Below are 27,956 nucleotides of genomic sequence, written 5' to 3' on the forward strand. Positions count from 1 at the left end.
ATATTATTATATTTTTCATAAATTAATAAATTTTTTATCTGGAACATTTCCGATTCTATGTATTTTGGTGAGCTGCTAACTAAAAAAGAACATTCAATGCTTCATAGATCCCCCCCCCCCCCCGGTGTGTGTGCAAAGAATATCATACATTTATCTGACTTTTTAAATGTATGTTATAAAAATCATGTTCATCTGACTTTTTAAATGTATGTTATAAAAATCATGTTCTCTCTTAATTAGTTCTTATTCATTAGGAATTTACCTGGTGTTGGTGAACTTCAAGAGTTTGGTTGCCCCAAACCCAGTATGAATTTTGTCCTACTACCAAGTCAAAGATCTGCCTTTGACCCACTGTGCAAGAACTGTGCTCTGTCAACTCCTAATGGAGATGTTGTCAATCCTGGCTCTCCTTCCACTACTAGTGAAAGACTTCAATAAATTTAACTAATTAAATAAATGGAAAAACCATCCACCGTACCTCTATCTTCACGTTCTGGAAAGTGTCACACAACAGGGAATGTACAATTTTGTCCAATATCCAGCTGCATGGAAAACCAAAACAGTTTGTAGCTTTAGAGAGTTTGATAAACTGGTGTTTTTCAAACTATGAATCATGACCTAGCTGTAGGTCGGAGTATTTTTTCCCCCTGTATGATTTATTTGTGTGGCTGTATAATGTTAACCTAGACAGTGTGAAATATCTGCTTTTTCTCACAGGTTCATTTGTCTCTAATTGTATCAGTCAAACCACTTCTGATTTGTAATTTAGTACAGTATATCTATATATATATTGATAGTTTTCATTATACGATTGTATGACTGGCCAGTTATTATGAATGTCATCTGTGTAGAACACTTGATGCAAATGGAAGAATTTGCAGGTTGAAACAATGTTTACCTAAAACTTTTCATAAGATGAGAAATATCTGCAAAAAGAAAGATTTCTGCCATTTTTTCGTTGTTGTTTATCATTTTGTGCCTGTAGAGACTTTGATAAAAAGAATGGTTCTCTTGTATTTTTCGCCATTCCAACATCAAATGTTTCTAGATTCTGGAGTTTGTAGCATTCTCCTAGGATTTCATTATTGTTCAATGTTATACTATTTTGTCATAGTATTTTGTATAAATAAAGTTTTCTAATTGCAGACTTTTCATGAAACTGTTTCATTTGAAAGTTGAAATATTAACAGCAGTACCGTAAATCACAAATCTAAAATGTTTAAAAAGCAGCTACATCAAACTTATTCCATGATTTATTTTCCATTGTTATTACTGCAATTGTTTATTTTCTGGAAATTTTCTGTGAAGGTTTTATTATTTCAATTTCTTATGAGACATTTAATATGCTGTCATTGCTATACTGATTTGTGCAGTTACAATTGTTATAGAATTTTTAATTGCATCATTTATTAAAGTTATTAGACCTTATTCAAAATAATTTCTCTTATATTAACTGTAAAACTTCTTGAAAAAGGTTGTGAATACCGTAGATTGAAAAACATTTGATTTATGAAGCAAAAAATATTAGTAAGGATGGAAAAAAAAAAAAAAAAAAAAAAAAAAAAAAAAAAAAGGATGCAGTGATGGGTACGGAATCTGTAGCATCCCATTGTGCCTCGCAGTTACAAATTTCAGGGCATCATCATCCAATTCATTTTACTTCATGACCAACGTGCTCTCATTTAAGCACATTAAACATGGTTGCCCTCTAGACATATGAAAAAAATTTTAATTCATGCTTAACTTTTTGCATTTAAAATTTTTACTAACACGTCATAACTTGTATTCTGTAAATTTTTTTTCAGAACCCATGCTTCAGCAAATTATTCATTGATGAATACTTTCCCACAAGTGTACATTAAATGTTTATGAAAATTTCATTCTCAATTGGTTTTCTCTCAGTTTACCAAAATTATTAAAAATTTAATATTTTTTGGAGCATTATTCACAACATAGAAACAGAGATGTCTAAAGTAAGTCTGCTTTATTTGCTCCCTTTTTAGGGGAGTAAGGGATTTAATTCAAGTATAAACTTAAGTTTAAAAAAAAATTAAGCGAATTGTGTTTAAGTATTGCAGTCATATCTGATCCAGATACCCATAAGATATTTTAACAGAAATTTTTAATGTGGCCTAATGAAAAGTTATAAATATATTAAGTATAATATAAAGTATTTTCTTCTAATAAGTATTTTTCTTCTACTAATTCTAAAACACAGGTATTTAAGAATGGATTGATTTCAAAATATCTTCCCCCCCCCAAAAAAAAAGAACATAAAAATTATTTTAATTAAAAACATAAGCTTATTTTCTAATGAATCAAAATTATTCTTAGAAAGCCTAAATATTTGATAGGATAATTCTGATTTATGTATGTTTCTTTTGGGGGACGGGATTATATATTTTGTCACTCCAGTTTGAAGTAAAGCAGATAGTTGAGTAAAATAAATTTTATCATATTTGTACGAAAATTATGCATATTTGTACACTTTGGATTTTTTTATTTAGAATATAATCTTAGAAGAAACTGGAATGAACCACAAAATGTTTTGCAAAGAATCAGATTTGAATCTAACATTCAAATAATTATTGCCATGAATGAATGTATATTTCTCTCTAATATTATAAATATTCTCTTTTTTTTGTGCATATACATATATTTGTATATGTTATGTTAATTACTTTAAGCTGGCATATTTTTAATTTTTATCATCTTAGTTTAATCTTTGAAAGTAAAAATTGGTTATTTAGCAATATATATATATATAAATCAATTTCTAAAAAATCAGAACAAAAAAGAGTAAAATGCAGTATTAAATATTTGAAGGTTCATCCTATTTTCTCCATGTTACATTATAAATTGCTAAAATGCAGATTAAAGAAGTAATTATTCGCATGCAATATTATTATTAAAATGGCTTGGTTAAAAGATTAATAAAGAGATTCATTGGTGGTTTGTTACACAAAATAAGTTTAAAAGAATTGTCTGTCTGATAATATATTTTTTTATCTTAGTCTAATTTTTGTAATGCCAAAAATTACTACTTAAAATTCTTGACTTCACAATTGAGTGTAGCCTAGTTTGCATAAGATTATTTGAATCCATAATTTTTTACTAGATCTCCGTTTTTATTTAAAACATGTTGTTTTAAAATTAATTTTAGAAATGACCTGAACAATATTTTCTTTTTCTTCCGAAGACTCCATACTGTCTGAATCTTCAGTCTATCGCAGTGCATCAAAATTGAGAAAATAAATTATAATATATTATGTAAAGTAATTCCATTTTGATGAATGAATTTTAATCTTAAAGTAATTTACCATCTTTAACTAAGTATGATAAATCATATTATGAAAATGGAGATAGTTTGTACTTCCTGTGTGTAGTAATGCATCAGGGTGATCTGAAATATCAGTTGAAGGTAGGTAAATACCCGTAAAATCTTTTTTTAAATTAAAAAGATGGGATATTTTTATCAATGATGTATTAACATATTACTGTTGTTTCAAAAATATTTCTTTTTATAAAATTGAAATATAATTAAAAATTTTGATTATATTAGTAACTTCCAATAACAGTTCTAGTGCTTTTTCTTCCTGTTCTGTTGAACTTTCTATAGTGACTACGTTCATTAAACTAGAAAAATGAGAAGCAACTAACATTAACTTGAATAACATAATAAAATTTGTATTACTTTTTCTTGATAAGATAACAGCAGTGTTTTTTAGCTGTCATACATAATTTAATGTATGGAGTAAGGGTTAATAAATATTTCTTCCAAATATTTAAGGAAAACTTTAAAAATAAAATAAACACCCCTTAAGAGAAAGCAAATCTAATTAGAAAATTTAATGTCTTTATAAATAATATTAAACATAAAGTTAATTTTTCACCATTCACTTTGTTCATATTGAATATGAACCTTCTTTTTGAAGGTTCTTATAATTTTATTTTGGTTATTTTCAACTTATATCTGTGCTTTCTACATGTATGTCTATGTTGATATGTCATCTCTGTAACCCCCCCCCAAAAAAAAACACTGTCAGAATGCTATATTTAATGAAAATATTAAATATGTATCAGAAAGAAAATTGATAAAAGGAGAAAATTTTTATGCATGTAGAAACAGATAAAAAAGATATTGTTTTGCACCCACTCATGATCAAACATTATAACAGCAAAATTAAAACTGCAGTTACTGAATTAAAAATAATTGATATCAGTAAATAAGAAATTTAAATTGTGTAAAATCATTTAACTGTCAGCATAACAAGAAAACTATGATTTAATTTGAATTTTTCATTTATTTCCAATTCATTTTAAAAGACAGTATGGTTCAGAAAACTACTTTTAATTTTACTTTAATTAGTGAATTAAGAAATGGTTTTCATAAATTGAAGATGGGATGTTCTAAAACATAATGAGCATCCAAAAAAAAACATCGCAAAATTTTTTACAATTTTGTTACATAATAATCTGGGGCAGAAATTTTAAATTTGATGACACAACATGTGCCACATGATGAGTTATCTTGATATGTATTTTGTGGATTTTATTTTAATAGTCATAAATTTTAGAAAAATGAAATATATGTAGGAATGTATTTTTAAATATTCTTCTTGTCAACAGGACAAATTTATATCATAAATGAATGCATAAGTAAGAATTCTGAATGAATGAGAGAATCAGAATAATGACCAGGTTTATATCCTGTTTCTTCTGGGATTCACAAATATCATTTGTAAATGTATGCATAATTAGGACATTTTAAAATATGCATGTGATGAATTGAAATTATTTATTTTTAAAATTAATTCAATTTTGTTTTGCCCATTCTTTCACAATTCCCAAAATTTCTATTTCAAAGTAACATTGTTCTAAACTTCTTTCTTGAATTAAGATTAATCAAAGATTCCTTTTCCTTGAAAACTAATATAATGTCTTGTTAATACTTTCTTTGTAGAAATTTTGCATCGAAACAAAGGTGACAATATAATTATAAACATTTTATTAAATTTTTCATTATTTAGCTTTAGTAATGGAGTTAAAGTAAAGGTGAAAAATTCAGGCCAGCATTTGAGAAATCCTGTTTTAGAATTTCCAACTTTGCATACTGCATTTATCATTTAAATTTTAGTGATGATTTTGATTTTTTTGAGAAACTATATTTCTCAACATGGGTTGCAGTCTATCATATATTATTTTTAATAATTAAATTACTCCAACAGTATGAATTTAAATTTCTTGCCTGGTTTATATTCTTTAAAAACTATGGAATGTTTTCTTAATTCAGTACAGAATGTATTTGTTTCACATGTCTGTAAACATTCTTTACATGAATTGTTATATTCTCCTAGGAAATAAAAAAATACGTATTTTTACTTGGCCACTACTTTTATTTTTCCATCTTTTCTATTATGTTTCTAACTTGGTTGTTTAATGAAAATATATTAATTGCGGTGCATAAAAAATGATTGCAAATAACTTAAAAACACAAGCTGGGTGTTTATATATTTATATAAAATTGAACATGGTTATATTTTTGAAGTTTTATTAAATGATTAATTCTATAAGAACCATTCTATTGTATAGAATTAAATTTATCAGAGACAAATGCATTTTAAAGGGATGAAAAAATGGTTATGAAAACATTTCTGTAATTTTTATGAATTACTTATATCTTTGAGCAGTTTTAATATATTTTGTTCTGTAATTTAATAATAGTGAAAAAAAATTTTTTTTTTTTTATTTTATTTATTTGATGCTATTGTATGTAGTAAAATGCTTATGTATATGAATGATTATTTTTTGGTCTGAATGAACAGTCACATTTTCTTTAAGAAATAATTCAAGCTTCATATATGATGGCCATGACAATGAAACACTACTTTTTTAATGCTTCTGGTACTTTAAATGAATATATAAGAACTTACTATATTAACATCTATTTTTTTGTACAAAATGTGAAACAGATTAAATTTCACAGAAGTAGCACCTATTAAACAGCACAAATCAGATTACTGAAAACTAAATGTATAAACCAAAGATGACAGTTGATGTAGATCTTCACATATTTGACTCCATCATTTTAAATAGATAGTTAAATGTGATCAAATGGCATTGCTCATTCTGTTGGTCTCACATCAGAAATGCTCATGCGAACTTATATCCCATACAACATTTTAAATGTATAATTTTTTGTGTGATTGTTTTCAAACAAGAAATCAATCATCTTAAGTTGAGAATTAATTTTTAGATACTTTCAGCAGTTGTTTTATAATTAAAAATGTTAAATACAAAAATTTTTAGTATTTGAGAATTTAGATATCTCAATATCTATAAATTTTATTCAATTAATACTCAAGTCAAATCCACAAAACATTGTTCTGAATTTTTGTATTTCATTTAGCTCTTTTATGTACTGAATTATTCATCTACAGTAAACAAATGTTTCATCAGTATTTAACATCAGTCTCCTGTAAATGCTAAAATAATTTAAACAGGAATATATTTAATCATCATGAACCTGTTCAATTTAGAGGAGACTTATTTTGTTCTACTATTTACTGAGAAAGTTATAGTTTCCATTTCAGTTTGGTATAACATATAAACATTGTATGTGCTGAAATATAAATCTGTAATTAATTTGAAGTGATGTGGTGATTGAATGTCATGAACAGAATTTTTCTCATTTAAGAATTTGATATCTTAATATTATTCCTGAATTTATTTTACAAGAATACAGTTATTCAAATGATAAAGTAAATCTGCAAAATAGCGAGAATTTCTGTTGTGAGTAGCTGTATCTGATGATCACTTTATTTAGTAATAGTGGCATATAATAGATGTTCAATTACATTAAAAAAAGAAAGGAAGAACTTGCATATAATGAGAATAAAAATATGCTGTACACATTTCATTTTTTATGTTTTTGTATATGTATAAATGTGGCTTGATTGACCGAATCAAATGTATTCAAATAAACAGAAGACTGAAACTAGCAGATGTTATCTTTAAGCTTGTCAGTGAAATTATGATCTATTTGTACAACTGCAAATATTATAAATATACCTGAATGACTTCATTCCTTGCTTGAATTAAATGAATGTTTAATACTAGTTAAAATTCATAAGACTTATTTAAAAATAAAAATAAAAAACATGTTTCACATGTAAAATTCTGAAATATTCTGTTCAGATAGAATTTATTTTCAGTTTCTGTAATATTTTCTGACTGATTAAATTCTATACAGCTGCATTTAATTTCTGCACTAAAGTGAATGATTTCATAAAGTGATAAGAATAATAAAAGAGCACATGAAAATAAGAAGAGCTCTTGATTGATAGCTTAATTTCTTGACTAATATTTCAAGTTTCAGTATTTTCAATAGATATAAGTAACCATTCTTTTAACATAACCTAATTAAGTAGGTTCTGTGTATCACTTTTAATCGAAGCTGAATTATCATGGATTAAATTTCATTTTAGAATGGTCTCATGAAATCTAATTCAGTCTCAGCAAATGGTAGTGCATCTTGATTATCAAAAAAGCAAAACTGGCTTGAAAAATAAGACTGAAAATATAAATGGTAGTCTGATGAAGGTACCTGACTAACTTTTCACTTATTTTCCATTTTTTCACTGCGCAAATGGATTTCTCAATTTCTCATAGACAATGAGTCATAGTTCTAACAACTAACAGAACTTATAACCCTGTGCAAATTGAGTGCCTCTTAACTACTAAAAGGAATATAGCACGGTGATTTGATCTCAAGGTGCCAAGATGCCTTTAGTGTGAATGATATTTCTGCTCGCTTGTTTGATTGATTGCATTATAATATGTGTACTTTTTCAATCTTTCTTATTTTTAATGGGAGCTTATTCTAATATTCTTTCACAAATATTGCTGAGTGGATTTTTGATATCACATAATGTTTCTGATTCTTTTCTTTCTATTTAGAATATTTGATACTTTTGAAATACTGCATTAAATAAGATACAATGAAATAAAATTTGCCTTCATTCAAGCAGCTTATTCAAACAGCCTTCATTCAAGCTTTTTTTAATGCATATATTTTTTCTTAAGCAACTTGAATTTATAGTTTCTATCAGTTTGATTAGGTAAGCCACAGAACAAAATGAATTTTATTTTCAGAATTATGCAAATCTGCATATTTAAAACAATTTTCTACTTGTTTGAAGTTACTAAAATAATGTTATTTGGAGCTAGAGCTGTGGATAAGAATTTAAAGCTAAGCTAAAATAGAACTCATATCACAATAAGAGAAAATTTATATTTATACTTATAAATTCACATAATTAATAAGCCCACAGACACACATATACACCTTTCAAAAACCCTAATCTTCTTGTTATGATTACGGCAACTAATTTAAAATCTGAGACATCAGTTTATGATTTCTATGTGGCTAGTCATGCTATAAAGTAAATTTCGTAAATTATCTGTTACATGAAATAATTACTTGAATATTACATAATTATTTTCATTGTATGTTATAAAACTGTATAAAAATTTTCACTGTTAAAATTTCATTTATAAACTAAGATTTTTGCTGCTTTCGTTCTTTCATAGCATTTTTATGGAAAGACAGGAATCAAGCTTTATTGTATTTCAGTTTTTATATATATATGCAGTAAAGGGCATACTTGATTTAAAACAGCAATATTTGTAATTGAAATTATTTTAGAACTGTAAACTTTTTTTGGGTTGAAATAAATATTTTACACTTATTAAATACTGCTTTGCAGTGCTTTTTAATTGCTACATTTTCCCATCACTTAAAAAGCTAGTTATTGCTTTTTTCATATCCTTTATGTATAGGGTATGAAATTTACATTCTGAGATTTTCTCCGCAAACTGATGGTTTATTTTCAGGCTTTTGAAAAAAGTGCATAATTTGAACTGAATGCCTGCCAATTCATAATTATTATATTATTACTATTATTCTCAGTTAACTGAAGAGGGCTACAAGTTCAATGTGTAAATAGTTTGTTTACTTGCTATTCTGTATTCCAGTCCACGAGAGTTGTACTGGAAGTACAAAAGGGGTCTTATTAAATGGTCCCCCAGCCACAGCTTCCAATCATCAACGCACAGAACTGGCAATTGTCAGTACCCAGGGACTTAGCCTGTGCCTCCTTCGTAGAATCATCTCTTTTCATGTCACTGAGATTTCATTATTTTAACATTCCAACAGCATTCATTCAACCAACTGCTTCTGCAGTACAATATTGTATATTTTCAGAATTTAGCGTTGTCACATATATATTTAACCACTGTGAAATTTTTAATTATGAATAACAATATAAATCTAGTTAAAAAGAAAAAGCTGATTTAACTGTATGGTTGTCTCTTAATTATTAGTATAATTTCATTCTGTGAATTAATTAAACTTCAGTTAAGACATATTACTGTAGTACAAAATCACTTAATATCAAACAGTATTGCAGTAAATACAGAAATTATCACTCTATCCATTATTAATAAAAACTTGTTTTTACTAATATTTTAATTGACAGTGAAACAAATAACCCAAAAGTCAGTGATTGCACTGTCTTTAATTAAAATTATTTATTTTTTAAAAAGGTAATAAAATTTTTATTTTGGAAAAAATGAGCAGTAGCCTTTTTTAATGATCAAAATTAATTATAATAAACATCTAACTCAAGTTGTGTTTTCCAAAATATTAGTTAAATATGTTGCATTATTTTTGACAAAAGAATCACCATAGTTACAATCTTGTAAATGAAATTTTTATATAGTTAACCCCTTCCCAGAAAAATACTAAGTGCAGAATAAATTCTTACTCCTATTTATAATAATTTTCTTCTGCAAAATTTGTGCATATATTACATTTTTATCCATTATAAAAGTGATGCTCATTTATTCCATAATCTAGAAAGCAATGAATGTTGCAAAATGGAATGCATAAATAATGCAACCTCATCATTATCATAGAAAAAAAGGAATTTTGTGTGTATGTGCACTTGGAACAAAGAATGTTAAAGAGTGTTTGTTTTGGAAACTTTTCACTCTAAAATAATGCAGAATGTTTGATTTGTATTTGTAAGTTGAACCTATATACAATGGTTTTTGCAAGCATGCAACTAACTGCTTTTGATAAATGTAATGTATACAAGAATGGAATTTCCTGGTGTTATGCCTCCTTTCTCAATTATACCTAAAGTATTTAGTAAATTCTTGATAGTGATAAAGTCACATATTTAAAATATAGCTTTTTAAAATTTTGCACATTAAAATATTTAATTTAGTCCCAAAATATTAGTAAAATGGACCCTAAAATCACATTTAACCTTTTTAAGTAGGTCTTTAAACCATATAATTTAGTAAGAAAGTTCATGTAATTATTTATTTTAGGACTTATTAGTATAAAACACAATTAAAAATGGTAAAATAAAACCCTTAGTAAAATATTATTTCATAATTTATATTTCAAATAAACTATATGTGTGTGAAATAGTATTTTTTGCCTATTAAATGCAGTATTAATTTGAAGTGAAAAATTTAAGATATATTTCACCATATTTTTAATTGGTTCTTATACTATCCTATTCCTCTTATCGGAAGTGTCTTAACAATTAACTTTGTTAGCTACAAATGAATGTAGCTGATAAATTTAACATTTCTTCCCTGGGACTAAAAATATTCTTATAATGCTTATTGTGATATTTTATTTTACGTTTGTTTGTGTATCTTTGTTCTTGTGTTAGAAATGTTTAAATAATTCAAATTATCTAAAGATCAAAGTACAAATTTTTATCTCTTGAATGTAACACAGTGATTCTGATTTCATTCAGATTTATATTTTAAATTTTTTGATGGCTATATTGAATGCCTCTGTACTACTAGATGACAATAAATATAATTCCCATCCCCTAGCATGTAATAACATAATGCATACTACTTTTGCAGAAACTGTTGTGCTAATTGTTTAGCTAGAGAAAATTTCTCATGCACTTGTACATGTTGGTTTTGGTTGGTCTCTGTGAAAGATTTTCTTATCTATGGATATTTTTCCTTAATAATTATTTCATTTAATTCCATGTATTAGTGATAAGAAGACATAATTTTTATGTATTTGTAATAGATGATGGTATACTTAGTTAAGGTATGAATACAAAACAATTATTACAATCAGAGCATTTGAAATGAAGAGAGATTTTTTGTATGTCTCATTCAATGGAATGCTTGTATGTGTCTCTTTTCAAAGCAAAATCAAGTTTGAGTATTTGTGTATATGTTTTGCTGTAACAAGTTGCATGAAAGATTTTTGTTTTATATTATATTACTTTTTTTTTATGTAGAGCTGGAGAGTACAAATATAAATATCACTGTTGGATAATACTGTATATCCTGCATTCAGTTTTCTGAAATTGTATTTCACATATAGTATGGTTTTTTATGGATTAACTTTTGATTTCAACTTCAATACTTTTGCAAAAAAGGATTTGTTGTAAATAAAAAGAAACTGTTAAAAAGTGTTGTTTCCCTTCTTTTCACATACATTTCAGAAATAAGCCATTTTAGTTTATACAATACAAAATTCTAATACTACTTTTTCATTTCTCTTAAGATTTAGAATAAAATACTTAGGTGGCCTTTGTTTTTCTAGAGTAAATGGAGCCATATTTTTGAAGTGCAGATATTACATAATGTTAAACATTCCATGGTACAATCAATGTTGCATTATTCAAGCTGTTCTTGCTAGTTGCATCATTCAGAAATTGAATATCTTTGAAAATATAAGCTGCATTGCAAATTCACTGCAGATTCTATACAATAATTGTATAAGATGTTACATGCTTTGCACTGCAAAACAGACAATGTTGAGAAAGTGAAACACAACAGCTGTGTTTAAACACATTATCACAATAGCTAATGAATACTTATTTTACTTACCATTTAATTCATTGGTACAGGATGTTACACCCTTATCCAAGCTGGGCGCTGTTCAAAGAAACAAAACCAAATGGCAGTGTGCATGAATTGAAGATCAGATTCTAGCTCGGAAAAAAGTAACCTTCATAACAGTGCATACATCCTTAGGTAAATCCAAATTTGCTATTAATTAATTAAGGAGAGGATGATATAAATCTTTGGCACCTTTATGAAAAACTAGGACTTCGCCTAAGGATGTTTGTAACTTGGAGAAATGCCAGATTGGCATAAGGGTACCAGCATTTTTATCACCTATAATTTCATCAATTATTTAGGTTCTCTTGGAAAGAGACTATTCAATAAATGAAACTTTATTTTGATCGAAATGACATACTGCTATACAAATAAGAGGTGATAAAGATGCATATAATATTTTTTTAATGTAATCTTTCTTTTCTGCATCTGGAATGAATACAGACTGCACAGTAATAAAATGTCTTACAATAACTCTTTAACAGTTTATCAAATATTCATATTTTTATACATTCTATCTAATAGTTAAAATATTCTGATTTTCTTTTGGCATCAATGTACAAGTTGATTTTCAAATATAAGAAGCATTTTTACTGTTAGTAATGGGTATGTATCACCTCTACCCCCATTTAATTTTTTCTCTTTCCTAGTATTTCCTGTATTGCAACTTATGACTGCAGTTATTTTGTTTTTCAAACCATACTTCATCATATCATAATGTAGCATTTCTTTTATAATGGAATTCTTGATCCCTTTTTTAGACAATTCAGCTTTATTTACCATAATTTCTGCATTCTGATTATAGATTCTACTTTTCAGCATAGATCCTTGTGCTGGTTTTCTGATTTAATTATCTAAAATTCAACTTCAGAACTAATGTCATTATTATTAGTACTATTTTGAAGGCATAAAAATAATTCTAGATACGATCTTTGAATTCTTCATCTAAATCAAAAAGAAAACTTCTCTTGGCCTTCAATGAAATGCTTTTATTGTAAATACACCTCTTAAACTTTGCCCTTTTTAACTAATCAACTTGATTGCTATTTTACTTTTTAAAAAATAACAGGTTGTGTTTCAAACATTTTAATGCATTATATACAATAAATGAGTAACAATATAATTAATTATGAATGATATATACACTATGATATAAATAATTACTGTGGTATCTCAAGTCATAGGCATGCCGCAGTAAGTGCAAGCTAAACCAAAACTCCATACATCCTGTAAAGCTACACTCTTACAAGATGCACACTGAAAATAAGGAATGATATCGCAAAGTAATAAAGATTGGCAACATCTAGCAAACATATGATTTTTTGCACACTGACCTACTTTTATATTGTCCAGCTTTACTTCACTTTTACAAATACGACATATTTCTCTAGCTGGTAAAGATTCTGCATCCACAGGTGTTTCACATCCCAGAGCAGAATATAAGCTCTCCACTGGCATCTGAAATTCTTTGAAAAGATAATCAGCCATCAACAGAAGAGACTGACCTTGAGCTGGAGTCAATAAATCTATTTTGTCTTGGCAACTTACAAAGACTTTGGAAATGTAATTTCTCATTATAATAGCTTCTACAGTATACAATTTAAGTTCCTGAAAAGATATATAAAGATTGGTAAGAACTTGAATCATTTATAACAGCTGTAATAATTGTAACATAACTTGAACTGCAAAATTTATTGCGAAAAATTATATAAAATAAAAATTGTAAGCACTTTCTTTAACTGGCATTTCAAATCCAACTCAACAATATTAGCATTGCAATGCCATTTATTTGAACTGCTAAAATGGTTGTGGAGATTTTGTTATATAAAAAACACTGATTTAAGAGAAATTTTAAAAAGCAAATCTGCTCCTAAGCTTGAGTCAGACTTTCTCCAAATGTCTATAGCATTTCTCTGCATGTCTAATAAATATTAAATTTTGCCTAGTTTTGAAAGACAATAACTCAGCACAAATTAATATGTTATTGCAGAGTTGGAACATTTTGACTGCACAGCATCCTATGCAATCTAAATATTATAAAATGTATATTTATGTATCTTTATATTTAAATATAAAAGTACAAGATTATTGTTAAGATTAAAAAAATAATTATGTGTTTAGAAACTATATGGGAGAGCTACTAGCCTGGAAGTCTGTCAGTCATATAAACACAGAAATCAGCATTATTTTAACTATGGCATGCAAACAGTAATATGCTCCTGAATTTCTTTTTCCACAAAAGTTTAAATACAGTGGATAACCCCCTCCTTGCATCTTCCCTCAATGTAATAGAGGGGCGGCAATGCACGAGTGGCTGTCCTGCTTGTATGACTAATCAAGCCCAATTCCCCCTTCCCGAGCTGGTCACTTGTAACATACATATATGTTCGGAGTGGGCATCATGGGAGAGATCAGCTGCTTCTGCAAGACTAGAACCACCATTTCTTTGTTTATCCATTCAGGCTTAAAAGGCATTGTCTAGTCTATCTCGGGCTGTGTAATCCCTACATAATATTTTTCTAGATCAAATATGGAGTTGGAGTGTAACTCGTGTAAGGGCAACTAAGTCTAGGTCTTATCTCCTCCTCTGGTGTAATGTTACAGTGGATAATAATATTGCAGATTTGCTCCTCGAATCATCTACAGTATTAAAAGCACTCTATCCAATTATGTTTATTTTACAATGATTGCTCCAGAATTTTACAGATAGAAGTATTCCTATATTTACATGCAGTGTACTCTTAATTACCTGGGCTTAGACTATATGGTTTGCAGATTATTATTGTGTAGCAATGCTCATGCACCCACACTCAACGGTATGAGCAAGAGTGTATAAAAAAACATGCACAATATCAGCCATGAAAAAGACTTCCTCCTATAGAATTCGGAGATTTATCTCATTGTGAAGAATTGAGGCAATAACTGAAGTTGAATGCCAAAAAATTGAAAATGACGACTGGGCAATATATTGTGGAATGGTTCAATGGCAATTCAACTGAGCCGGTCTTTCGGTACTCGAGTCGGATATTGTTTCAAATGACACAAGAGAAGAGGCAAGTAGTGAAACTGAAAATATATGCTAAGATGATACTGACAATTACATTAGTCCCGAGACAGCAATGACTTCTCCTGAAACTCTACTGGACTTTATCCGACCACAAGGGATTCAAATATAACAATAAAACAGCACTTTGAAAAATACATAGTGAAATTCGACAAATGTTTAAAACATTCTCAAAGACAAAGGGATTAAAAAAATAATAAACACATATAATATGTATTAAAACTGGTAATTTGGATTATCCAGCATTAGCCCAGATACTCATTAGTATACCATAGACTGTTTTGCACTAAAAGGTTTTATTTTGACCTCTTATCTCACTTTCACAACCTTACATCATAAAAAGTAGCCTAGCAGCAAAACCATCTGCCAACCTCTGGATTTCTGTTTGTTGGACATTATTGGACTACTGTTATGCTATTCTGCAAACATGCTCATAGAATTTGATTACCTTTTCCAAAATGGATTTTAAGCACCATTCAAATGGTTTTAGCAAAAGTAAACATGCCTTTTTCAAGAATTGAAAGCTGCTCACTATTTCTATCTCCAGTACTGGATATCCCTGACTGCATGAAATTGGACTTGACAACATCACTCTTCATGGCTCTAAAACCAGGCACACATCACTAACACTAGCATCAAACATCAATAAACACCAGTCTCATATTAAAGACAAATTAACTCAAATATTTTAAGCTTATTTACAATAATTAAGAGTTTCACACAGATGGAACTAGGCATGATCGTTACACATTACCATTACAAAATTATTCATTAGTTGAAAGCTGAACAGAAGTTTCACACAATACTTCTATTTCCTAACTTGATTCTTGGCATTTTAGCTTCTTAAAAATTTACAATTTAAACCTAGATATTTCTTTTTTTTTTTTAATATATATATAACTTTTCATAAAGTAAATGAAGTATTAAATTTACTCACCAAATTTCCTTTATCTTTAGGAGCAGCAGTTGCTAATCCAGATGTATATGCACAAAGAAGAAACCTACATAGATAGTTATTTATAATGTTAATTATTTTGTAGTAACAGGCAATTTACAATAAAAGAGATTTATGGATTCATCAATAACACATATAATACAGAAATATAAAAAAATGCAAATAATTAAAGTACATTGTAGAATATTTTTAACTTTCTAAATAAACTCACATTTGGATATGGTTCTATTAAAAATGAATACTACTGTGTTAAGTTTATGGTAAATTTTGAATGGCAATGAAAATACTGTTTACTTGGAATATTCGAGCAATTGAGCTCAAAATGCTAGATAAAGACATGAGTTTGTTCTAGCTAAGTTTCATATTTTCTTTTTAGTCTACCATAATATTTAAAAGCAGCGAAATGGAATTTTATTACTTTAAGGCCATTTCGGTGCCCAAACAGACTTCTAAATAAAAGTAATTCTTAATTTCAACTATGGTTTTAGTTTCATTTTTTTATTTGAAATGCACATTAAGATTGGCTTTTATCTGAAAATATAATATACTTACTGATCAGTCAAATAGTGAAATTAAAGATCGAAATGAAATTTTGGTATGTTTTTAAAGCTTTTACTGTAGAATTTGAAAATCTCAAGTCTATGAATGACAAGATATATCAAAGAAAATGTAACAGAAGCCAAAATTAAAGACTAACTAATTAAGAGATGAGTATCCTTTTAAACTTTAAAAAATTAGAGGACAAGTTCAGTCTTTACATAAATGTGAAAATGTTTTAAGTTTCTCATTTGTGTAAAGTGCTAAAATATTGTCCAGCGATTTACCAAATATATAATTATCCCAAATTCAAGAAATACTGGCTTTTCTCAAACTACTGAAAGATGAATAACTCAAATGGCAGAAAATGTAGCAAAAAGCAGATTCTGGATCAGACGAAACTGTTCCATTTAGCGTTGCTCTTGATGAAAGTACTGATGTGAATGATGTTGCGTGCTTTGCAGTAATTGCACAATATTGTGATAAAGATCGAGTTTGTGAAGAATTATGCCGCTTGATTCCCCTACCTGGGATAATTAAGGGACAGGACAGTCTTTCTTCATTTGAAAATTATTTATAAATAAAATATTTTGTGTAACTACTGATGGTACCCCTGCAATGGTTAGCAAGGAAAGAGGATTTGTCAAACTTCTTGAAAAGCATATTGGATATAAAATATTGAACTTCCATTGCATAATAAATCTCAGGAAAGTTTAGTTGCCAGAATTTTATTGCAGTGCTTAATTTCTGTAATGAACACTGTTGTCAAAATAGTTAATTTAACAGTGTCTCATTCTTCTTCAGTACAGTAAGCTTGTATCATGCATGGAGATTTTCTATGCTTCATGCATGGAACTTGTATCATGCATGAAAGTTTTTCTTACTGAGAAGGAAGAACATTTCCTCAAACTGAACCATAAAGAACGGTTATGCAAATGTTTCTGATTAATATAACTTAACATCTCAATGAACTAAATTTAGGATTGGGGAAAAAAAAAAAAAAAAAAAGAGGCTTAAACAATCCTTGAACTTTTTTAATACTGGAAAGACTGGATTTGAAACAAAGTTAAATATATTTTCCTGTGTTATTAATACTAGTACCTACAAATACCTCCCAAATGTTAAAGTTATCATAAATTAAGGAAAAATCACAAAAATAGCGATAACTCCCTCAAAAATAAGCCAAACCATGTAAAATTTGAATATGTTGCCAAGTAGGAGTAGCTGAGTAAAACTGCAATATGCAAATTAGTGGCGCTACTTTCGGAATACATCATCTGCGAGGAGCTTAAAAGTCCATGTTTGAGAGCAAGCCCACATATTTCACTGTGACAGCGACATCAGAAATCTGAGATAGCCAATTCATAACAATGACCTCCAGGCATCATTTGCCTGCAGAACTGCAATGGAGAGCCATTGGGAGACTAGAGGCAGAACAAAGTCAAACAGAAGTGGCCAGATGGCTAAATGTGAGTCCTTCTGTGGTTCATAGACTTTGGAGGCAATTTCAAACCACAGATTCGGCATCTAGGAGGTTCAGCCAAGGACGGCCAACTGCTACAACAAGCGCCGATGACCGACATTTGACATTATCTGCACGCAGGAATAGAACATCGTAGAACCGCTACTCCGACTCTTCTTAGATCCTCCCTTGCTGCAGCCACCGGAAGGTTTGTGTCAACGTCAACTGTGCATAGAAGGCTTCACGAAGGTGGTGTATATGCGAGGCGACCAGCCATTTGTGTTCTGCTCACGTCACGCCATAGGAGGGACCGTTTTCAGTGGGCACGACATGTCCACTGGATGCCTGATCAATGGAGAGCGGTTCTCTTTACGGATGAGTCCAGGTTTAGTCTAGAAAGCGATAGTAGGCGTTATTTGATATGGAGAGAACCTAGAACCCATCACCATCTGTCAAACATCCGTGAAAGAGATGCATACGGAAATGGCAGTGTCTGTGCTTGGAGTGGCATCTCTTTGGGTGGACGCACAGACCTCCATGTCTTTCCAAGGGGAACGTGAATAATCAGATTTATAGAGATGACATCCTTGATGTTTATGTGCACCCATATGCCGGGGCAATAGGTGATGCTTTCCTGTTACAGGACAACAACGCAAGACCACACAGGGCTCGCATCGTAGATGATTATCTTCAACAAGAAACAATTATGTGCATGGAGTAGCCAGCTGGATCCCCAGACTTGAATCCTATCGAGCACGTTTGAGATGCTTTAGGGAGACGTCTAGCTGCTCTCAATCCGCCTCCTCAGACCCTTGTCGTGCTTGCAACTGCTTTGCAAGAGCAATGGCTCTCACTTCCTATGGAACTGATAGAACTCATAATTGAAAGCATCACACATCGCTGTATGTGCTGTATTACTTCTAGAGGCGATCATATTCCATATTGAAGATACTTTTCCTATAGCAAACTGACACCTTCGATTTGTTCATTTTATACAGTGCTAATTTCTATACGACCATATTTGTAGGTAATTTCTTTTTATGTTATTTGATACCTTACTACGTGTTGTATATTGTGGGTAAGTTTAATTAAATTCTACACGTAACTTTTTCAGTAATCGTGATTTTTTCTTAATTTATGATAACCAGTCTACATTAACTATAGACAAAGATGAACTTTGAACCTATGTTGAAGCACTTAAGGAGAAATTTTCCAAAAGATGCAAAGACTTTGAAGCTTGCATGCCTATATTTTCCTTCCTAATCAAATCAGACTTAACAGATCTGTCCAATTTGTCAATTTTTGAGTGGATGGAAGTTAATAATTTTCAAATGCAACATGCTGAACTAACATTTTCAGAATTATGGAAAACAAAATTAATGGAATTAAAAAAAAGGGGGGAATAACGATAAATTGACAGCTATTTTAAATTGCCAGAGATATTTAATTGTTTGAAGAAAACTGCATGTGCTCTGCTTTCTGCTTTTGGTTTTACATATCTATGTGAACAAATCTTTTCTCATATGAAAAATATTTTGAGTCCACAAAGTTATTGTTTAACTACAGAACATTCTGAATCACGTGTCAAATTGAAAATAACAAATGATACCACTGATATCGCCATATTAAGAACAATAGTGCAGAGACAAGGTTCACATTAAAATTTTTTATTTTTTATTTAATTATACTGAAGAAATACTTATATTTTATGTTGTTTATTTTCATAAATATGTTTAAAAGATACATAATGCACAATACGTATAATTTTAATTTTTTTATTTAACTACATTGAAGGAATACTTATGTTTTACATTGTGTAATTTTATGTTATTAATAAATATATTTAAATGATGCATAGTTAATATATAACGGAACTCTAAATCTGTATTATTGACTTCTATTCCCCAACTCTGCATGCACTGCCCTGGGAATCAAATTGTTTTTGAAATATTTCCTAGTGTGCGGCATCCTGAATCATATTGGTAAATTTGTTTGGCAAATCACAGCTACAAGATTGCTGACCCTTGGTTTAGAAGCCCAATTGAGAGTATTAGTCTCCTTAAGTATGAATTCACAAGTACACATTCCCCTTAGTGAAATTGGCACTTCCAGAAATGATATTTAAAATTTAGGATGAGTATCATATTTCTAAGAATATTTATGCATAAAATCATTCAGACTGCATGAGAGAATTACTTAACTTTTTAAGACTTATGGTAGAAAGTGAGGAAAGATTCAAACTTAGAAAACATTCTTTTAATGATGAAACAAAATGTAATTTGAAAATTAACAACAGATATAAAGATATTCCTGCAGCAGCTGCCTTAGTTTCAACACAGAATAGAACTAAGAATTCTAGAATTCTTAGTTCTATTCTGTTTAGAATTCTCAAATTAAAGAAAGAGTTTGCACTTTTTGCAACAGAAAAACTTGATTCACAAGACTGTACTGCAGTTGCTGATTCTTCAACTGATGAATATAATAAAATACTGAAGAGAGATGCCTGTTTTAAATGTTTAAGAGCAAGTCATCTGATCTCAAAATATTGAGTTTTTATAAAATGCATATTTGTAAAGGTCAGCATTACTCCATAATGTGTTCCAAAATTAAAAACTAAGTAAACCATAAAACATCAAAGAATGAAAATGAATCAGAAGTAATTAAAACTTTCTCAATTTCAGCCAAGTAATCAGTTTCATACTAAGAAAAATCTCAATGTACATGTTGTTGTTCATAATAAAACATATCTGGAGAGTATTATGTGATTCAGGCTCTTAGAGAAGTTATAATATGAATTCAAGTGCAAAATAAAAATGTAATTTGATGCCGCAGGGCAAAACTTTATAGCAAGCATTATTTGGTGGTAAGAGAATTCTGTTTTTGACACATAATGTATACAAAGTTAAGCTATTATGTATTGATCCTCAAATTGCTTTTGAATTTGATGTCATTAGAGCTGATCAAATTTTTACTAATGTACCAAAATTTAGAAATGAAAAGGTTTATCAAATTTAAGGCATACAAATAAATGATTATTTAAAAGATAACCAATATTTGGGAGATATCCAGGTATATTATTAGGTTAATTGGAACACCTAATGTGCAGAGTTCGTACACATTTCTGCGCACAGAAATTAAGTACTTTTAAGGACCATTAATAAAAAAATTAAGGACCTATGAGCAAATGGGAACTGAATAAATTCAATTAAAAATATTATTCTATGCCTGAATTTAACTTTTGTGATACCATCCTAAAAATAAAATAGATCCCTAAGTAATATGCATTATTACTAAACATGAATTAACTAACATAATTATTAATAAGTTTGAGAATAAAATAAAATTCATGCAGTTTATCAAGTAGCATTAAATATTTTACACTTATAATAGTTTAATAGTTGGATATATTTAAAAGATGATAAGAGACATTTACGTTTTACAAATAGTTAGCTTTATGCTTTTTTTTTTTTTTTTTTTTTGGTGTGTGTGTGTGTGTGTCAGTCTAGAGGTTTAGCAAATAGTAGGGAGATTTTATGTCAAACGGCATAGATTAATATGAGAAGTGAGATCATAATCCGCATGTTTCATAACAAAAGACTGAATGCTGTCCCTCTGATGCTTGTCTATAGAGAGACCTGCTGATTGGAACAAACCTGAAAGGCCTGATGTAGGCACGGTTGGCAAGTGTTGAAAGTTAGTCAAGCTCTGCTTAATGCAGTTAATGTCATAGCTTTGTGTAGAGTTCCAGAGGTTGTAACCCAGTTAATATACTTTAAGCCATTAAAGCACCAGAGGTGATAAGTTGTTTTATATATAAGTCTCAATAGATGCAAAGAATAAGTTTTACTTGATGGTGTTGATGGTTACTTGATGGGTGTTGGATGATGTAATCTGAGACAATTACATGGGAAAAACGCTTACTATGAAAAAATTAAAAAGAAGACATTTTAATTAATTACATAGCTAATTTTGCTTTTACTAAGAGCTGTTTTGTAAGTTATGCTTTATAGCTATATACCTTGTTTATTTTTCAGATTTAAAATATTGTATAATAAGTTGCCAAAATGAAACTTTATAATATGACAGCGAAAAATAAAAATGTTTTATTTTAATGTTATTTTTTAAATATAATTCTAATATATTACCATTATTTTAATGAAATTTATCAATGCTATGATGTTTTAAAAAAAATCACCGAAAAATTCTCAGATTTCAGAATTAAAAATTTTCTATACAAACTGATTTTAAAATTGCCAAAATGTTGACAAGTTGTCAAATTTGGAAGTTCAAGATGGCGGATAAAGAGCTTGACGCGTTTTACACGTCTCTTGAAAAACATTATGATACTATCAACACAGCACTTGCATCTAAATGTAATATGAACGGTGAGCTGCGTGAACATGCTAGGACGGCTTTGGGTGAGTTAAAATCTCTTATAATTAAAAATTTTGAAAGATTACAATCTGCTAATTATCGCGAAGCTTGTGTGGCAAGTTTGAAGACCTCTGTTATGAGACCTTCTTATGCTGAGGTGGTATCGCCATCTAGGGGAGAAAATGTAAACAAACAGTCAAATGATTGTAATTTGCTTGTTTCGGCAGCTGCTGGATTGGAAAACTTTACATCCCTTGATGTTAAAAAACTTTTGAAGGAAAAAATTAATCCGACAGAAAAGAAATTAGGTATAAAAAATATTAGGACGATTTCGAATAACAGAATTTTAGTGCAATGCTCTTCCTCAACTGATCGTGATAAACTAAAAGATGAAATCAACAACAAACCTGAACTAATTTCTTCTCTTCCAAGACAGAAAAATCCTGCTCTACTTATTAAAAATGTGCCAAATGAAATTGATGATAAAGATGTATTAACTGTTTTCTTTGATCAAAATCCTGACATTTTTTATGGTAATGAATGTATTAATGACATGAAATTCTGTTTTACTCTTAAAAAATTCCAAAACTCAAAGCATATCGTTGTCGAAATGAAACCCGAGCTATACAGAAAATGCCTACCTTTGGGGTATTTGCATTTTGAGTGGTCGGCTTGTAAAGTAGAGGAGTTTATCATAATAAATAGATGCTTTAAATGCCTTGGCTATAATCACAAAGGAGCTAACTGCAGAAATTCTGTTGCTTGCTTTAAATGTGCAAAAGAACATAAAAGTGAGCACTGCCAAACTCAAGAATCCCAAGCTTGTGTAAATTGCATTCGTTATAATAGCAAAATCAAGGATGTTGGCAAGAAAGTTGATGTCAAGCATAAGCCTTTCTCGGAAAATTGTCCTTCTCACATTTTTATGAAGAACAGAATAATTTCTCAAATTAATTATGGCTAACTTTCCCTTTTCTGTTCTTAAAATTATTCAACTTAATCTTCATCGTTCGAAAATGGCTACTCAGCAGCTTGTTTTAAATATGGAAAATTCTAACATTGATATCGCTCTTGTTCAGGAGCCTCACTCTTATAAATGCTCTCTTCCCAACTTGCCTTCCTCTTACCGGGTTTACTTTGATGCTAATAGTGATACCATTAAAGCTGCTATTATTGTACGAAATCAAAAGCTGTCTACTCTGCTTGATATTAATAATCTTGATTATAATATGGTGTTTATTCATGTTACTCTCAATACTCAAGATTTTATCTTTTTTTCCTATTATTTTGAACCTAATAGAAATATCGACTTGGATCTGCATAAAATTAATGTAGCATTAGCTTCAAAAAATTGTAATAGATTGATTTGGGCTATGGATGCCAACAGCAAATCTGAAATTTGGCATAGTCCAGTTTCAGATTCTCGAGGGGTTAAACTTTGTGAATTTTTAAGTATGAATAATTTGTTTGTTCTAAACGAAGACTGTGGTCCTACTTTCTGTAGTACTCAAGGTTCAAGCTATATTGACATTACGGTTGTGGGATCTGATCTTCTTGCAGATATTTTGTGTTGGTGTCAACCAGACTATGAATCCCTTTCTGATCACTGTGCGATTGAGTTTGAACTTTCTGTAGCTTCTAATAACACTTTCTATGACATAAAAAACAGCAAGACTGTCTTCAGTGTAAAGAAAGCTAACTGGAATATTTTTTACAATACATGTAAGCAGTCGATTGATGAGTTTTCGCAGTTTATTGAGTGCTGTACGGATAAGCATGCATTAAACTCTCGACTAGAAAATTTTGTCTCGATTCTCTATAACGCATCTAAGGCTTCCATGCCTCTAAAAAAGTCACGGGTTCATAAGGTACCTTGGTGGACTACTAAAATCGATTTTATGAGAAAACAGGTTAACGCTGCTAGACGTAGGTTTCAACGAAATCGTAACCCTACTCTTAGAGAGTTATATAAACAAAAATATCTTCACTTAAGGCATAGTTACAGTTTAAAGCTCCAGGATGCAAAGCTTAAGTCTTGGAGAGAATTCCTAATGAGTATAAATGAAAGGAATGTTTGGAAAAAAATATATACGAATGGTATAAAGAAAAATTTTATGAAAGGAATTGAAGTCAGTGGAATTTATCTCCCATCTGGTAATTGTACGAAGTCGCTTGAAGAAACTGTTAATGAGGTTCTTAACAGAAGCTTTCCCACGGACCATTTTAGCACGGATAATTCGTTTCATAGAATGATTAGGGCTGAAGCTTCGTTAAATTATGTTGCTAATCCAGATCCTCCATTTACTATGTCAGAAATTAATAGTGTTATAGAAAAACTTAAATGCAATAAAGCTCCTGGTCTTGATTCTATTTCAAACGAAATTTTGAAGCAAGTTCATAGAATGTTTCCAAATTTATTCTCCAAAATCTTCAATACTTGTCTGAGGCTTGGTTCATTTCCTCGTTGCTGGAAAACAGCGAATGTCGTTTTAATCCCTAAGAATAGTGGTCCTCGTATCCCGCATTTAGATAACTTGAGATGCATTAGTCTTCTTCCCAGTTTAGGAAAATGCCTAGAAAAGCTGTTTGTTAATAGAATTACCTGGTTCTTGCATAATAAAAAACTGCTAAATAAAGCACAGTTTGGTCTTACCCCTCATAAGAGTTGTGAAGAGGCTCTTTTGTACTTAAAAGACATAGTGGACGAAGGTAAGAAGAGAAATTTACACACAGTTTTAGTGTTTCTTGATATTAAAGGTGCTTTCGACCACGCCTGGTGTCCTGGGATACTTGTTTTTTTAAGGAAAGCTGGTATTCCGTGTAATATTTACCACCTTATTAAAGATTTTCTGCATGACAGATCTGCATTGCTCTCCCTTGGCCACGTTTCTTCCTCCCGCATTTTGGAAAGAGGTTGCCCTCAAGGCTCGGTTTCCGGACCTTTATTGTGGAATTTAATTATGAATGATCTACTCAATAGACTCTCACATTGTCCGAGTTGTAAAACAATTGCTTTTGCTGATGATCTACTAATTTGCTTTCAAGAGAAGTGTCCCGTTACTCTCTTTAATACGGCTCAAAACACCCTTACTATCATTTCCAATTGGTCCAGAGAACAGAAATTGGAATTCAATCCTAATAAATCTAAAATTATGATAATTAAAAGAAAGCATGTCAGCTATACAAACCAACAACTGTACTTGGATAATACCTTACTCGAAACGGTGAATGAAATTAAATATTTAGGCGTTATTCTTGATCATAAGTTTTGTTGGAAAAATCATATTATGTATTTATCCAATAAGTGTGAAAATATACTTAGAGGACTTAATCGTGTCTCTTGCAATACTTTTGGTTTAAAAGTTAATGTTATTGATATGATTTATAAGCAGGGTATTGTCCCCTTTATTTGCTATGCTTCTAGAGTGTGGGGAACAGCTTTAGAAAAGAAGATTAATTCCCGTATACTTCGCAGAATTCAAAGAAGAATTTTACTAAGAGTTGTGCGTGGCTACAGAACAATTAGCTATGAAGCCTGTTTCGCAATTTCAGGATTTCCTCCGATTGACCTTCATGTTTTGAATGACAAAAAGTTTAAAGATACCATCAGCAAATTTATGTTCGATGCCAAGGTGTTGTTTGAAGATCTTCCTCATCCTGCCAATCGTTTGCCAATTCAAACTATCATTTATGACAATTCTGTTGATGATAATTTCCCTGTTGTGTGTTATACAGATGGCAGTAAAATTAATAATCGAGTTGGATTAGCTTATGTCGTTTTCCATAATGGTTCTGAACTGGAATACAAACTCTTTAGAATTCCCAATGAATGCAGTGTTTTCCAAGCTGAATTACTGTGCATTAGTGAGTCAATTAAGTGGATATCTAACAACTGTTCGCTAAGTGCTAAATTTCTTATTCGCACTGATTCTCTTTCATCCTTATTTTCTCTTAGGAATATCTTCTCATATAATAAATTAATTGTGACTTCCCATGCTCTTCTTAAAGACCTTAAGAATAAAGGTGTTGATGTTATCTTTTCTCATGTACGTGGCCACACTGGCAATCTAGGAAATGAACGGGCTGATTGGTTGGCAAAACAAGCTACACATCTTCAAGTAATTACTCCAATGATACTTCCTAAGTCATTTTACAAGAACAAAAGTAGGAATGATACAATACTCGAGTGGAATGAACTATACAGGAATTCTACTACTGCCTCTTTGACTAAACTATATTTTCCTTCCATTCCTCACAGACTGAATAATAAACACTTTTTCTGCAATTTTGAAGTTACTCAATTTCTAACTGGACATGGTAAATTCAATTCATATCTGAAGAGATTTAGATTATCTAGTACAGACTTGTGTTCATGCAGTTTCGGGGGAGTGCAAAATGTCGAACATTTGTTGTTCTATTGTTCAAAGCTCAAGGAAGGACGAAAGGAACTCATTTCTAAGTTAAACTCTGTGAATATTTCATTTCCTCCCCCTCTTCATGTTTTTGTTCAACATAAAATGGCTTTCTCTTTTTTCTGTAAATTTATCTCTTACGTATCATCTGTGAATTTGTAAGTTTATTTTATTTTGTGTTGTGTTGTTGTATTTGTTTTTTTTTTTTTTTACTTACCTCTGTAAGCCTTGTGTAATACTATGTGGTGCACAAGGATTTAAAATTTTCAATAAAAAAAAAAAAAAAAAAAAAGAAGTTGTCAAATTTAGAACCATTTAATAAAAGAATTCACAACCCCAAAAGCTAAAAGTTGTTTAAGAGCTCTTTATTAGAAAAAATGAATTTCGAAATGCTTATGTTTCACTTCTTGCTTAGAAACTCGAGTATCCCATCATTTATATTAGAAATAGAAACAAATTATAACCCATGAACCCATTCAAAAGATAACCATATACGTCAGTGAATTGCCAAAAATATTCCTCCAAAATGCTAATTCACACTCAAAATGGTAGTCATAAAAACAGGGAGAAATTTCAGATGATTAAAATTAAGGACCTTCTACTGATTTTGGCCCAAATTAAGGACTTCTAAGGACCAAAAATCGATTTCAAAAAATTTAAGGACTCTTAAGGACCGTACGAACAGTTTCAACAGAAACCTGGATGTGGTTTCTGTTGAAAAGAACTTAATGGCATACCACTTTAGGGTGGATTCTTTAAGGTAGTAGCTACGACCCAACTTCTGTTTTTCCAGTTTGCTTATTTAAATGACATGCTCTGCCAGAACATTGAAATTCTGGAAGTTAGAAACCCTAAGCATTTCAGATCTTATTAAGAGAATTGCACGGGAAGAAGTCGTTACATTTTTTAGGATGATACTAACTATAATGCTGCTGAAAAAAACTTCATAATACATCAAAGAGATTGAGGAAACTAAATACGTTTAAAAAATATGACGATTGTAATATTAAAGATCAGTAGAAAATGGAAATAGCTGAAATTGTTCCAGAATGAATGTTAATGAAAGTGCTGATTAATTACCATAATGATTTGTTTTTAAAGAATGTAACACCACAAAAATTAGGGCAGTATTTGATGCATTAAAGATGGAAATGGATCTTCTTAGCATGAGTGTCTGGAAGCTGGACCAAATTTAATAGA

At 30.1% G+C, this 27,956-nt stretch overlaps 2 protein-coding genes across 5 annotated transcripts in view; one reads left to right on the forward strand and one right to left on the reverse strand.

Moving 5' to 3' along the window:
• Positions 1–11,519, forward strand: part of LOC118189223 (glucocorticoid-induced transcript 1 protein-like) — a 275,707-nt gene extending 264,188 nt beyond the window's left edge. For both annotated transcript variants that reach the window (XM_035359794.2, XM_035359796.2), the window contains exon 8: positions 255–11,519. In XM_035359794.2, coding sequence (XP_035215685.2) covers positions 255–438 — 184 coding nt within the window. In that variant the 3' untranslated portion in view covers positions 439–11,519. The remainder of the gene's footprint in view (positions 1–254) is intronic.
• A 1,503-nt stretch (positions 11,520–13,022) lies between these two features.
• The window catches only part of LOC118201244 (general transcription factor 3C polypeptide 4-like), a 102,272-nt gene continuing 87,338 nt past the window's right edge, over positions 13,023–27,956 (reverse strand). For all 3 annotated transcript variants that reach the window (XM_085813117.1, XM_085813116.1, XM_085813118.1), the window contains 2 exons: positions 15,954–16,017; positions 13,023–13,560 (listed from right to left, as the gene is read on the reverse strand). In XM_085813117.1, the coding sequence (XP_085669243.1) occupies positions 13,126–13,560; positions 15,954–16,017 (499 nt within the window). In that variant the 3' untranslated portion in view covers positions 13,023–13,125. The remainder of the gene's footprint in view (positions 13,561–15,953; positions 16,018–27,956) is intronic.

The sequence above is a fragment of the Stegodyphus dumicola genome, chromosome 3, assembly GCF_044657685.1.
Source record: "Stegodyphus dumicola isolate Sdum_Otavi_A_Nest chromosome 3, ASM4465768v1".
Classification (NCBI taxonomy): domain Eukaryota; kingdom Metazoa; phylum Arthropoda; class Arachnida; order Araneae; family Eresidae; genus Stegodyphus; species Stegodyphus dumicola.